At 56.6% G+C, this 14,484-nt stretch overlaps 1 protein-coding gene across 3 annotated transcripts in view; it reads right to left on the bottom strand.

Annotated features, from left to right (window-relative positions):
• The window catches only part of ARRB1 (arrestin beta 1), a 75,265-nt gene that overhangs the window by 12,978 nt on the left and 47,803 nt on the right, over nt 1–14,484 (bottom strand). For all 3 annotated transcript variants that reach the window (XM_078058558.1, XM_036082808.2, XM_036082809.2), the window contains exons 3-12: nt 12,874–12,934; nt 9,799–9,843; nt 8,773–8,969; nt 7,417–7,476; nt 6,246–6,313; nt 3,900–4,035; nt 2,973–3,057; nt 2,446–2,518; nt 1,474–1,611; nt 210–293 (exon numbers count right to left, since the gene is read on the bottom strand). In XM_078058558.1, the coding sequence (XP_077914684.1) occupies nt 210–293; nt 1,474–1,611; nt 2,446–2,518; nt 2,973–3,057; nt 3,900–4,035; nt 6,246–6,313; nt 7,417–7,476; nt 8,773–8,969; nt 9,799–9,843; nt 12,874–12,934 (947 nt within the window). The remainder of the gene's footprint in view (nt 1–209; nt 294–1,473; nt 1,612–2,445; nt 2,519–2,972; nt 3,058–3,899; nt 4,036–6,245; nt 6,314–7,416; nt 7,477–8,772; nt 8,970–9,798; nt 9,844–12,873; nt 12,935–14,484) is intronic.

Raw genomic sequence — 14,484 nt, forward strand, 5'->3', positions numbered from 1 at the left:
GAAGTGGGCGAGGGAAAGAGGGCAGAGGAGGAGGAAAAGGAACATGAAGGAGGAAGAGAAGGAATGGGAAGTCCTCAAGCTTGGTTTACCCTCTTGGTGGATGCAGCTAAAAAGGTCCAGCAAACAGGCAGAATGGGGCAGTGGGCTGCAGGTGGTCTGGGACACCCCCTTCTGCACTTTGGAGTCTTGGGCTGGGCTAGAACACTCACCCGCCCCGAGATACCACCAGCTTCACTTTCACTTTGTAGGAAACAATGATGCCCAGGATCTCCCGGTTGGCTCCTTCCCTCAACCTGCAAGGTGACATAGGGAAACAGGTTCACGGACGATCGCTGGGTGGAAGAGACATGGCAGGGGTGGGGTGCAGTGGGGGCAGTGGCCATCCGTCCCTCTCCTGGGCCACTCAGCCACCATGTGCAAACGGAGCCCAGGATATGAGAATGGGAAGCTTTGCCCTGAGTGGGTGGGAACCTGGAGCCCTGGGTCCCCTATCTGGCCATGAAATTCACTTGCCGGGCTCACCTGATAAGCCCCTTTCTTCCCTGGGCCTGAGTCCCAGCAGCTTGGGGAGGGGTGTGCTCTTTCTGCCCTTGGATGGATGGATGCTACCTCTCCCACTACTCAGCAACCCGTGGGGCACAAAGGGCTGGACAGGGAGATCAGAGAGGGAGAGGACGGTTGGCAAGGCAGGGGAGGAGGTATTGGGGAAGACCCTGCAGGAGGCGGCCCCTCAACCAAGTCTTGAAGACAGGTAGGATTTGACCAGGGTGGAAGAAGAGGGCAAAGGCTCGGAGGCGAGCGGCTAGCGCGCCTGTGAACAACCATGGTGGCTGGAGCACAGGGTCCACGTTGGGAGTCAGGGGCAGGGGTGCTGCAGAGGCAGGCCAAAGCCCCACCGAAGGGCCAGACCTCAGCAGGTAGGGTGAGACCAGTTCCCCACACCCCAGGTCTCCATGAGGGCAGGGTAGCCTCTGAGTCAGTGATGACCACGAGGCAGGAGTGATCATATGGCCCAGGGATCCCTTTAAGGGGCACACCAACATCTGGTTTAGCCCAGCTCACTGTCCACATCTCCCCAGACTCCCCATCCACCTCCTGATTCATCCTTTCCCGCCAAAGCCACTCCTTTCCTTCCAGCCTTGCTCTGCCTCAGGGACACACCCCATCTGACTCAAGACACTAGGTCAGGAGCTGCTGCCTCCTGCAGGAAGCCTCTCCGGGTTGCCCTCCCCTGGGCAAGCCAGCAGAGCCCAGCACTGACAGAGGGAGCTGGGTCTAGGCGCCGATCTGGCTCTCTGGGTCAGCCCTGGATAGCGGTGAGAGTAAGGGGACAGTTCCCCTACAGTTCAAGCTCCTGAGGACAGGCTAGGGGCCATGCTTGCAGAGAGGGTAACCACCACATGGACTGGCACTGGTGGGAAAGGTGGGTGTGGACACCCCGAGGGGCAGGGAGGAGGGCGGGTGGGTCCTCACAGGGTGCTGGAGGCCAGGTTCGTGTCTTCATGCTTGAGCTTCCCGTCCAGGGCAAGGCCCCGCTTCTCTCGGTTGTTGGCCAGGAAGGGCGTGAGTGTGTAAACCTTGCAGAAGGTTGAACTGGGGGCCACGGTGTCACTGGGAAGAAGGGAGGCGGGTTTGGAAACATGCCCCAGAGCCAACCCCCCAGCCGTCACCCCCAGGCCAGCCAGAACAGTTCAGAGGCCACAGAGTAACACTGAAAACACGTTTGTAACTTTCCAAAATACTGAGCGCTATTAGATGTCCATAAACATGTACACATGAAAAATTACACCAAATGCACTTGCCTCCCAAAAGGAGGCAGGGCCAGGAAACAACAACAACAACAACAACAGATGTGTCTTCTAATGGGAGCATCTACTTCCTTTATGTGAGAAAAGATGTTTCATTTGAGATCTCTTCTCTTGCCTTAGCTGCTAACAAACTCGAGACAAAAATTCCATGCTCAACCACATTAGCTACCCTCAAACCTAGATTTTTTAAATATAATTACTCTCTACCTTTGCACATACAACCCCTTTTACCCAATGAGCTGGATTATTCTTTTATCAGACAAGAAAAGCTATGTACCTAGTGCCTTTCTCTCTTTGCCTAGGCTGCCAGGAAGCTCAGAGCAAAATCTGCTCTTTAATCTAGGTTTCTGGCACAGTGTAATTACGACCCCGGTCCCCTTCGATTCATTAGCTCTCATTCTGTCATTCTAGTTTGAGTGGGTCTTTCCCTTGACTGTAGCATGCATTTTCTTGTATCTAAAGCAAGTGGATGTTTTCTAAAAGGCTGTTTGGGATCATCTACGGTGAGTGGCCAGGAAGTCCGAGGCCCAGCCCTCTGCCAGGAGGAAAAGAACCATGTGCATCTGTAACTGCAGCCAGGGCTTCTCTTTTCCCCACCCAGTCCCACACATCCACGGCTGGGCTTGCGCTCACTTACTCAGCCTCTTCCATGGCCACAGGGCACTTGTACTGGGCTGTGTTAAAAAGGCAGATGTCCGCATACTGACGCACTGGGAGGAAGAGGGAGACAAGGTGGTATGAGCCTTGGGCTCCCACTCCCAGGCATCCCAGGCTCCCTCAAGTTGGGGATGTTCAGCCCTGGGAATGGCCAGAGTGCTCTGGGGGATTCTTCAAGAGACCACCCCCGTCTGCCACTCAAAGGATAGCCCAAACACACCCATTCCCTTCCATCACCAAAACTCTCCCTTAGGGACAGCTTTGCCCAGAACCCAAAGAACCTAAGAGTAGGCAGCTTGCACAGTAAACTCATTACCTGACCAATGAGCAGCCTGTGTTACTAGCCTCAAAAGACTTCCCTTTTGGCTAAGAGGAGGCCCCGGGGCTTCCCTGCAGGCCAGTAGTTATCCACAAGGCTGTTAACAAGGGGAGAGCCTTCAGCTACCCCCAACCCTTGGCAGGATTCCTTCTTGCCCGTCCCCTGGGTTGGCCCTCTGCCCAGGGTACCCGAGATCTTGATCTTCTTCACTGTCTTGTTGGTGTTGTTGGTGACGTGGACATTAACGCTGATGGGTTCTCCGTGGTAATAGATCTGGGAGGCAGAAGAAGGGAGAAGGGTTGGACCGGAGGGTACTAAGGCTCTAGAGAGAGGGAGGGAGAAGAGGCCCCACACCCATCTCCCGGGGTTCCCCAGACTTTGACCACTCTGACATTGGCCTCAAGTTCCTCAGCCACTTCCCACTGATGCTAAGGCACTGGGCACGTTAGACCAGTGCCTTGGTGGGATTTTGAAATATAACTGAATTAGAAGGTGATATTCCTGGGCTCCAGTCCTGACCTGGTCACCAGAAATAATGACAACAATAGTAATAACAATGATGAAGAGGATGAGAGTAGCGTGACCTTGGACAGGTTACCTAAGCCTCGGTCTCCCCCTCTGTTCAATGAAGGACTTGGACTAGGTGGTGTATCAAGTCCCTACTGGCTCTGGATGCCAGGAATTCTAGACTCAAGAGGGTCTGGAAGAAGCAGGAGAAAGGGGGGAAGGGCTGGCCGGCTCACTGAGGGAACAGGCTCCGAATCGTCTTGCCGCCGGCACTTACCCTCAGCTGTCCCCAGAGACAGGGGCATGCCCACACTTCGAAGGGGCCCAGGGGTGCGGGAAGATGGCCAGGACCCACGTCCCTTCAGGAGGTACACTGACTCCTAAGTCGATCGCATCCTTCAGGCTCATGCCCCACTTTGCCACTCCTTTTGGCCCCCAAGGCTTCCCAAATCCCTCAAGGGAGGTCTCAGATTCCCTGAACCCTATGGTCTTAGGATTGGGGGCAGAAGCTCCTACCCCAGGAGCCCTAGCGACCATAAGAGAGCTGGCAGGGAGGTCCCAGCCCCCAGAGAGCAGCCCCCACCCCCTGCCAAGTCCAAGCCTCCTACCTCCTTATCCAGGGAAGCCTCTAGATGCAAGGGCTTGTCCGACATGAGGAACTGCCTGGTGGTCTCAGCTGTGGGCTGGGGGCCAGGCCTCTCTGGGGCATACTGAACCTTCCTGATAACCAGGCGCACGGAATTCCTAATGGAGATGGGCAGAGCAAAAGATAGCCAGAGTCACCTGCCTCCATCCCCTTCCCTTGTAATCCTCCCTTTCCTGCTCAGGAGACAGCCATGGCTCTCCATGGCCTTCAAATCCAGTCTAAACTGTAGAGGTGGACACAGGGGCCTTGTCACCACCTGGCCCCACCCCATCCTCCCCTGTTGTGTCTGCAGCCACCCCCACTTCCTCACTGTCACCTTGATGGTCTATCTAGTCCTGTCTCTGCAGCTTCGCTTGCACTGGGCCCTCGCCTGCAATACCCTCTTCCCACTTTGGCCCTCACTTGCTTCCTTCTTCAAGGCCCAGCTAAATACCTCCTCTTCCAGGAAACCTTCCTGGATCAGCTCACGTGATCTTCTCCTGGTCTGAACTCCCACCCCATCAGAGCCAAACTCCCCCATGGCAGTTCTTCACTGGGTCTGTGTCTTGGCAGCCAGCAGGATGGCAAGAAAGAGACTATGTTTCACTGCCTGCATCCCTTAGGTCACTTAATAGTGGTAAGCTCCTTAAGGAGAGAAAGTTTTATCTACATTGTTCACTGCTGTGTTCTCACCACCTATGACAGGGCCTGTCATATAACAAATGCCTTCCAAATATCTATTCGACCAAAAGATGCGGAGGGGCCCTGTGAAGAAGTGGGGGCTCAGAGAGGTGACGGGGTTCAGTGAGGGGGTTCATTCAGGGGGATGCAGGTCAGTGAAGAGGACAGAGACCCAGTGAATAGATGGGAGGCCAAGAGATGAGATGGGGCTCAATGAAGGTGACAGGGGCTCAGGGAGGAAACGAGGACACAAGATTGGGAGGGGATGGGACCCGGCAAGGCAGTGTCTGTGGCATGCTGGGTGTCCCAGCATCCCTGTTCCACTCCCTGGAACCGGACAGCCAGGCTTAAGGCCTTAGTTCTCCCCTTACTAACTATATGCCTTTGAGTAAATTCACCTCTGGGTCTCAGTTTCCTCATCCGTAAAACGGTAACAATAGTAACACCTCCCTCCCAGGGTTGCTGAGAGGATTAAATTAGCTCGTACATGTTCATCACTCTGAATAGTGTCTGTTCCTTAATAGGCCCTTGATAAATGATAGTTGCTATATCATTATTAGTAGTAACTTTGGTGTAGACTTAAAATGTTCCACTGGGGTGGGGTGAAGGCGGTGGCCCTCAGTGTTGTTTCTCTTCCTTGCTTTGGTCAGGCCTCCTTCAAAAGCCCCCAACCCCCCCCCACCCTTCTTTACCCTGGTCTCAGGTCCTAAGAAGAAAAGGAAGACAGAAAAGCAAGGGAGGGTCCTATCCCCCCACACCCTAGAGTTGGCCCTGCTGGAGATGGAGATGCCTGCAATACACCCGTCAGCCACCAGGTGGCAAACTCAGCTCACTCCCTAAGAAGTTGCAGCGTCCTCCCTCAGCCAGCCTCCGGGAGCATTGCGGCCTGGGGACGCAGGGTACATCAGAGCTGGGGGGGCTGAGGCCAGCCTCGCCAGGGGGAAGGGCAGGGCCTGCCTTGAGGAGGAGCAGGCGTGAGAGCAGGGCTGGGCAGTCCATCTCAGAAGTCAGGGCCAGCTGTTTCTGGCTGCTAACCTGGCCTGTCTGCCCAGGGCTCTGCCTCTCCAGGAGAACGAGACCTTCTCGGACAGGTGGGCTGACCCTCCCCCTGACTCTCCCCAGGGAGGGGGAGCTTCGCTGACTCCACTTCCCTCCCTTGCTTAGAAGCTTCCACTGATCCCATCACCACCCCTGCCTCCAGCCAGCCCCAACCACCACCTGCTGCTAATGGCCTCCCAGGAGGAGAAATGGGAAGTGGGGAGTCCAGGATGGCTGGGAAAAATCTTGCTCACTGTTAAAAACGATCTGAATTTTGTTTCTTTCCAAAATAAAACGACATGCAGTCTGGCGGGGCAAGCCTAGAGGCAGGGAGATGGAGGAGGCAGGTACGGCCATGTAAAGGGAGAAACGCTGAGGCCCGAGCCGGGGCCATTGAGCCACCTGCCCCAGGAAACCCTCCAAAACCCCTCCATGACTGGCCAGCCTTCCAGAGTGCCCTTCTCGGAGTTCCTGAGGCTGGAATGTGCGGCCCCTCCTCGCACACTTCCAGGTATTGTTACTTATCTCTTCTTCAGACTTTGCTGGCCCTGTCTCCCTCCCTCGGCCAGCAGGCAGCCCACACACCCAGCGGAAGCTGCGCCCTCCTCACCGCTTGTGGATCTTCTCCTCCAGGTTCTCGGCACAGAAGGCTTTGACTTCATAGTCCACACCACAGGCCTGAGGGGAAGGGGCTGCTGACCACAGGGTCCTGGAGAGGGCGGGGTCCCCACAGCACAGCCATCCCACCCTCTCATTTTACAAACGAGGACGCTGGATAGGAACACCAAACTCCCAAACCCGCCCCTCCCCCCCACCCCCCACCTGACTCAGGACCCAGTGCTCAGCCCCAGTGGTGTGCTGCCTCTGGGGATGGCTGCCTCCCCAACATGACCTTCCCACAGAGCTCTCCCAGCTCCCCCAACGCTGGATGGGCTGAACTGCCTGAACTGGGCTTCACCCTCTGGACACCTGCCTGGTCTGGGCGGCTGTCCTCATGGAGGCAGCCACACGGAAATAACAACGGGTGCCTCCGCAACCCTGTTTGGGGGGCACGTACTGTGTGTAGACCCTACAGTGCTTCAGTGTCTCAGTCCACCCTCTCAACCACACGAGGCGGCGCATCCTATTGTCCCCATTTTGCCGATGAGGAAACGGGGGCTCAGATCTGGGGGCTGTGACACTAGGGGTGTCACTTTTCTCAGAACCTCAGTTTCCCCACTTGTGAAACCACAATGAGTGCACCCCCATGCAAGGCTGTGAGACCAGGTAGTAGTCCAGAGACATTTTGGTTTCGCTGCAGCCAACAGGCAGCCCAGGAGAGACTGCACATAACTGAATGCTGGCGGGGGGGGGGGGGGGGGCGGTGAGGATGACACCCTCTGGGCTGCCCTGTATGAAGAGAGACTGCTTGGGGCGCCTGGGTGGCTCAGTTGGTTGAGCATCTGCTTTCAGCTTAGGTTATGATCCCAGGGTCCTGGGATCGAGCCCCGTGTGTCGGGCTCCCTGCTCAGCAGGGAGTCGGCTTCTCCCTCTCCCTCTGCTTCTGTTCTCTGTCTCTCACACTCTCTCTCGTGCGTGAGCTCTCTAATAAATAAATAATATCTTTAAAAAAAAAAAAAGAAAGAAAGAAAAGAGACTGCTTATCTGGGGCAGTATTGAAGTGGCCTAGACACAAGGAGGCTTCCACACAGAGGGTTCCGGCACCTCTGAGAGAGAAAGCCAGGGCCCTAGGGATACAAATGTCCTATACCCAGAGAGATGCTCCCAGAGAGGTGACCCACCTTCCCTGTGTCTTCAGGCCCCGGCTGCAATGTCACAGAGCACGGGAGGTTTGGAGGGATCTGTTAAGAGGACAGACAGAATAAGTCTCCTGTCACATTGACCCCTGACCTCCCCATACTGCCCACCCACCACCCCCACACACGTTCTTCAGACCAGGGGCCCCTTAGCAACAGGCTATGTCTCTTCTATCAGACCGGGGACTCCAGAGGACAGACCATGTCTACCCCATCAGACCACACCAAGGATGCCCCACATTGGGCCAGAAGCCCCTCCAGCAAAGCCAAGGATGTCAGTGCTTTTCTTTGCCTAAAGGGTTGTGCCTGGCTTGTGGTAGACAGAACAAGAGGCCCCCACCCCCAAAAGATGCCCACATCCGAATCCCCAGAACCTGTGCCTGTTAGCTTACATGGCAAAGGGGACTTTACAGGTGTGATTAAGTCAAGGATCTTGAGATGGGGAGAGTATCTGGGATTAACCAGGCCCGACGTAACCACAAGGGACCTTAGCAGGGAAAGCAGGAAGCAAAAGACTCCGCGTCAGAGTGGTGGGCTGGGAGAGAGACTGGCTGGCCGCTGCGGGCTTGGAAGATAGAGGGGTAGGCGACCAGCCAAGGAACAGGAGTGGTCTCTAGAAGCTGGAAAGGGCAGGGCCTAGAGCCTCCAGAACAAATACAGCCCTGCGGACATCTTGATTTTAGCCCAGTGCGACCTGTGTTTGATTTCTAACCTCTGAAACTGTAAGATCATCCATGTGTGTTTTCACGCTCCTGTTTCATTCCCACCAGGTGGGCAGTGGCTTGTTAGAGTAGTCATAGGAAAGCGATACATCTACTCTGGACAGGATGACTCTATCCTCTCTCTTTCTCTAGCTTCCCAGAAAGCCAGCGGATTTCACTGAATTACAGAATCAGAGTCTGAGAAACAGGAAATTTTAAAATCCAGAATCTGGGAGCCTTTCCATTTGGGAAAGTGGCAGAGCAGGGAAATCACTACGTGCCACCCCTCGTTTATGAGGTGGGCTGGAGCCGGGCTGGAGCCAGGCTGCAGAAGCCAGGCATGTGGGCAGCTGGTCTGAGGGAGGAGACAGTCCCGTAATGACTCCGGGGCGAGACAGGGCTCCTTCTTTCTCTGCAGCCTCTCCCCAGCCTGCTTTCTCCCACCGATGAGCTGGACTCCAGAGGGTCCAAGGAGGAGCTCAGAGGTGAGGTGCAACCCTGGCAGTGGCCAGAGAAGAGACACTGACCAGGCAGGATCAGTGACCGTGCCCCAGGTCCCAGTGTACACTGAGAAACAGTGCTGCCCCCATGTGCCTGCCCACAGGGCTTCCCGCGGCGGGCGCGGCCGGCGGGCCCTAACCTCAAAGGTGAAAGGATAGGCGTGCTCGCCCAGCTTCTTGATGAGACGCTCCTGCAGCCGCGTCAGGGCCTTCTTGTCCTCGGGGGCCGGCGGGAAGGACTGCACGTTGGCCACAAACAGGTCCTTGCGAAAGGTCAGGCCCAGGACGTCCAGGTCCTCCCGGCCATAGCGGAAGGCGCAGGTCAGTGTCACATAGACTGTGGGAGCAGGCGGCGCTGAGGATGGGCCCAGGAGGGCAGCAAACAAGCCCCCCCAGCGCACCAGCTGAGCCCTGGGATTAGCTCAACTGGAGCTCCCAGGTCTGTCCCAAAGCTGCTGCGGGGAGGACTGTGCTGCCCTGGGGATGGGGGGACTGGGTCCCTGGGAGAGCCACTCAGGCCTGGCCCCGGGGTCGGGGAGATGGGAGCTGACTGCTGGGTGAGTTCTGTCCTTCCCCACCCTGGGCCCCCCGCCCCGGCTCTGGCCAGTGGAGTGTGCAGGAGCATAGGAGACGTCTGACAGGGTTGGTGAGGGCTGGGGTAGGCTTACAGGATTGGAGGGGAAGGGGGGGACTGGGAAAGGGATGTGGCTGGAGAGAGCAGAGGGAGGGGGACATAAGTGCTGAGTGGGGTCTGGAAGGCATGGGGTCTTGTCCTAGCCCAACCCCCACCCCGTGTCTCCCTGCGGACCCTGGACAATCCCTTCACCTCCCTGGGATTCAGTTTTCTCTTCTGTAATGAGACCCTAATCCCTGCCCTAATGGGTATCCCCGGCCTTGCAAAAATCATTTATATTGATGTGAGAGTGCCCGGAGCACTGACAAGGTTCCCCTAAAATGGGCATGGGTGGGCTACCCAGGCCGGAAGAGGCCAGGGCACCTGCTCTGATGTTCGTTGGGGCTGCAAAGGGAAGAGCCAGTGGGGCTGGGCAGAGAAAGGCCGTAGAATTAGTTGATGTTCTGCCTGGGCCTCAGGGAGGCCTTGGGCTAGAGGTTGGTGGGGAATAGGAGGCCCCTTCACAGGCCAGAGGTGGGGACCACCACCTCACCTCTCCTCTCCTTGAGATACTCAGGATCCACCAGGACCACACCATCTGGAAGAAGGACAGAGAGTAAGCAGACCCTCCCAGCTTGACCTCTCAAATTCCTGAGCCCCAAACACCAAGCCAAATCCAAACCTAACTATCTGGCTGTTGAAAAGCCTCATGAGAGAAATGGGGAGGCCAGCACCCAGGGGAGGGCACTGCCATGCCCCACCCCCTACCCGGAGGTTGGCTTTACGGGCCCAGCTGGTGACTTGGGGCCGTTACTTCTCTGTTTCTTCCCTGTTCATAAGAACGACAATATGGGTCCGAAACCCTTACGATCAGGTGTACTTTAAAATTTAGAGGTTCTGAATTGTGGAAAGGCCATGTCCCATTAACACCGCTGCAGGGAAACACGAATATTTTCACCAAGAGCTTCCTATCAGTTGAAGTCAGGTTTTGCCATTGAATGAACCCCACATCAAACTTATGAGCAAGTTGAGACTTCTAGAGGTTCTTGGATTTGGGATTTGCCAGCAGGAGTTGCGATCCTGTAGAACCGACCTCCCAGGGCTCCTGTGAAGCCTGAGTTAATATGTTTAAAGCTGAGACGGTGCCCGGTTCCTGTGATTCCACGGAGAATGTCCCCAGGCCTGGCCGCGGCAGTGCAGAGACCAGCTGGACACAAAGGACATTTTTCTCCCCGCAGGACCCCAGAAGGCCAGAAACACAGGCTCAGGGGTCACCTCCTTGCCTGACATCCCCAGTCACCTCTGGCCAAACTTCACTCAGCCACACCCAGGGAACAAGCAAAATTGTCGCTCCCCAACTCTCGCCCACTGCCGCCCTCCCCCCATGCTGCCAACACAGCAAGCTCTCAGGGAATCTCAGGGGCCACATCCAGAAGGGAGTGTCAGAAGGCTCCTGGTCCTATCCAGTCCCAGGCAGGCCCAAGGGATACCTGGTCAGGGGAGTGTTCAGCCCATCCCCAAACCTGCCCATCTTCCCTCCTTCTGCTGTGGTTGTTTCCTCTGCGCCTGAGCACCAGGGGCTCTGTACAAAATCCGGGGAGAGGGCACCCCCCCAACTAGGGGTGTCAGGAAAGGCTTCCTAGGGGATGGAAGCAGGAGCCAGGTCTTAAAGGGCATGTAAGGGTCACCAGTTGGATGACCACGGGGCAGCACAAAATGGACAGGGGGAAGGGTGTGGCTCTGAGGCTTGGGAGAGCACATGCTGGGGGTGGTGGAGGAAGCAGGGCCAGGCCTGACCTGCAGTGTCCTGTCTGCAAGGCTGGGGGCTCGGACTTGCCCTGGAGCCTAACAGGGAACCATGGGGGATAGTTATGCATTGGGAATTCATAATCAGCTCAATGTCGCGATGGGGAAGGTATTTCTCTCTGTGGGTCATTTGATCAAGTCTGGACAGTGCCCCAGAGCTCTCCAAGATCCCCAGGGCCCAGCACAGGGCCTGGCTCAAAGTAGGGGCTCCATGAACACTGACTGAACAGTCCCAGGGTGTGTGCCCTAGGGGAGCCGGTTCCCTCCTGTTCCTGCCCTGCGCCCAGCCTCGGTGCCACCCCCACTTCGGTCCTTAATAGGCCAATGGGTAGGGCCAGCCCTGGCCCCAGACAGTGTGCTGGAAACTGTGCCTTGTAGCAGGCCAGCCAAACCCTGGGATGCTTGCTCACTGCCTCCAAGAGGCCAGCTCAGGGAGGAGATGCAGATGGCAGAGGGGACACTGAGCCAGTGTTCCCAGACAGCACAGGGGAGGAAAGGCGGGGTCGTCCTACTCCAGGCCAGGAAGGGAGGGCCTAATGGGGAGCTGACCTCTCTGCAGGCCACAGCCCTGCGCACACCCCCTCAGCAGAGGGACCCCAGGGACTTCCCAGTTCTCCTGCCCCCACTGTCATAAAGGTCTTCCTCCCAGTAAACCAAAACCTGCTGGCTATGCTCTCTCTCCTCCCACCTCGGCTCTGGAGCCGCATGCTCCCTTCCGCCCTCTGGCCCCGGGACAACTCCCAGGGATACGTAACAGAGGCCACATTCTCTGTGAACGTTCCCCATGCGACACATCTAGTTTCTTCACCTGAACTTGGCCTCAGGCAGTTTCCAGTGTCCATCCTCCCAATCGGTCACCTCCTTTGGCCTCACTTTGGTTTGTTCTTGTCCCTCTGAAATCATTTAGCCTCTCTGGGCCTCACTGTCCCCATATGTGAAACAGGGATAATTCTGGGCCTCCCTCCCTCCAACAGCTGTGGGAAGAGGCAGTGAGGTCAGGCTCTTCTAACGAGAGCTATGGTTCTTAGAATCCTAACCCGGGGTGACTGTGCCTTCCAGGGGAAATCTGGCAATGTCCAAAAACATTGTTGATCGTCCTGCTGGGATGGGGGGTAGTCCTAAGGTCTAACGGATAGAGGCCAGGGATACTGCTACCCAACGTACAATACACAGGACAGCCCCACCAACAAAGAATTATCTAGCCCAAAATGTCAAGAGTGCCGAGGCTGAGAAACCTTCAGCTAGAGTAAGACTTTGAAAGGTGACTTTAGCCGCAATCCTGCCTCTGCTGAGAACCCCATGTGGGTGAGGACAGACCCCATTCATAAGCCCCAAGGTTTTCTTCCCACCTCCCACCTTTTCATCAGGATGCAGCAGAACAAAGGTTCTGTGGAGCCAGGCTGCCCGGGGTTTGAATCCAGGCTCCTCAACCCACTGGCTCTGTGACCTGGAGAAAGTCACTTAACCTCTCTGCACCTCATTCTCCTCAGCGGAAAGCAGGGATCATAATGGAGCTACCCCAGTGTCTGGTACGTAATAAGCCTCACGCTGGTGGCTGCTCGCCCTCCTCCTTCCCGGTTTCTCCCCTCAATCCCCCCCACTTTCCCCTCACGTGGTCCTCACTGAGGGCCGAGGAGCTGCTCAGTAACCGTGGTAGATGTCTGCCGACTGTCACAGGAAGCCACGCACACCCTGTTCTTGGCACCAGGCCCCTCTGGAGACCTGGGGGCTATTCCCGGGTGGCTTTAACATTCCCTTCTCTAGGAGGGGCCAGGTCAGCCCCACCTCTCCCCACCTTCCCCCGCAGCCTACAGGGACTCACCCACAGGGTCCACAAGGTCGATGTGGTCCACAAAGTCCCGCTTTCCCAGATAGACCGTGAGCTGGGGAGGAGAGGCACAGGGGGTGTTAGCAGCTGTGGGCCTGGAGGACACATCCCTGAAAAGCCACCGGCCCTTGCTCTGGAGGAAACCCCGGGAACTGCCTCTGCAACTGCTAAACCCCAACCCGGACCTACATCAAAGTCCTAACTGGACTTGGACCTGAGCTCCAGCGCTGATACAAACAAACCCTTGTACAATTCTGAAAGCACCTATTTAGCCTAAACCCCTCTGAAGCACTTGTTACTGTTCCCATTTTACAGATGAGGACACTGAGGCCTGAGATCTTCACAGCAAGCGCCACTGAGAGTAGACCGGCAGCAGCAAAGAAGTCTGCTGCCGGGAGCGCTGGGCGCATCTCTGAGACAGCAAGGGCAACCCGCGGCGGGGCCGAAGGCGCCCAAGCCTGAGCTCTGTGCTCCTCACTGCAGTCTGGCCGGGGTCCACTCATAGTAGGACTGGTTTTCCGAGGCAAAGGAGGAACGGGGAGCCAGTGTCCTGCTAGGTAGCCAGCCTGCAGGGAAGAACCTCCCAAGCGGGAGATTCTAGAATCCACAGTCATCCAAGACACTTCCTGTTCCTGCACAGTCCTTGCATCCCGCTGAGCCCCCTCCCTCCATCATCTCTCTCAGTCCAGCCCTCCTCCTCCCCACAGCCTCGGTTGCCTGGACGACGCACCACACACACCAGCCCCCTCTGTGGCCTGCTGCCGGCAGCCTCACACGCTCTGGACTGGAGGCCTTTCTCCCCTCCTTAGCCAGACTGGTTATCCTAAAATGCAAATCTAACGCTACTACTCCCATCTGAAAACCCTCTAATGGTTCCTGAGCCCAGAGGTATGATGACAAATGGGTTTCATTCCAAATGCCAACTCTGATAGATCAGGGGCTGCCTGGGGCTCTGGGTGGAGAAGGCATCTAAGATGGAATCCTGGCTCAGCAGGAAAGGGTGAACAGTTATTGGCGAGGTCTGCCGCGGGCACAGATGTGAGACGTGGGAGCAACATGGTGCTATCTGCCCGCCCAGGCCGCGAGGCCAAGCTCCTACACCCTGCAACCTGCCTCACCTCAGCTCCCGCTCCCCCTGCCTCCCTCTTGGCACTCTGGTTCAACTGCTGTGGATGCTCCCCCACTCCCTGTGAGTTGTGTTCATGCCTAGAATGCCCTTCTTCACCCTGCCTTGCCTGGATACTCATCCCTTTTAGAGAGAAGCCGTTCCGACTGCCCAGGCTGGGTCCTTCAGCCCCTGGGCATCCCTTGATCTCACCCCTGCCGCTTCACGTTGAAGTGATGGGTTTCTGTGTCTGCCTCCCTCATCTGGCTGTGAGTGGCATGGGCTATGCCTCATTTGTCTCGGTATGCCCTGTCCCCCCCACTTTGGCCTGGACCCGAGAAGGAATGATGTCAGTAATATCTATTTGTTGAACTGAAAGGAAAGCAGGATGGAGCCTGGGGCCTGTGGAAAGAGAGAAAGCAGGACAGGCCCTGGGAGCTGCTCCACATAACTAGGTGACGCCAGGGTTCAGCAGAGAGGCTCTAAGGGCCTCTCACGCC

Source organism: Halichoerus grypus, chromosome 11 (assembly GCF_964656455.1).
Source record: "Halichoerus grypus chromosome 11, mHalGry1.hap1.1, whole genome shotgun sequence".
NCBI classification, from domain to species: domain Eukaryota; kingdom Metazoa; phylum Chordata; class Mammalia; order Carnivora; family Phocidae; genus Halichoerus; species Halichoerus grypus.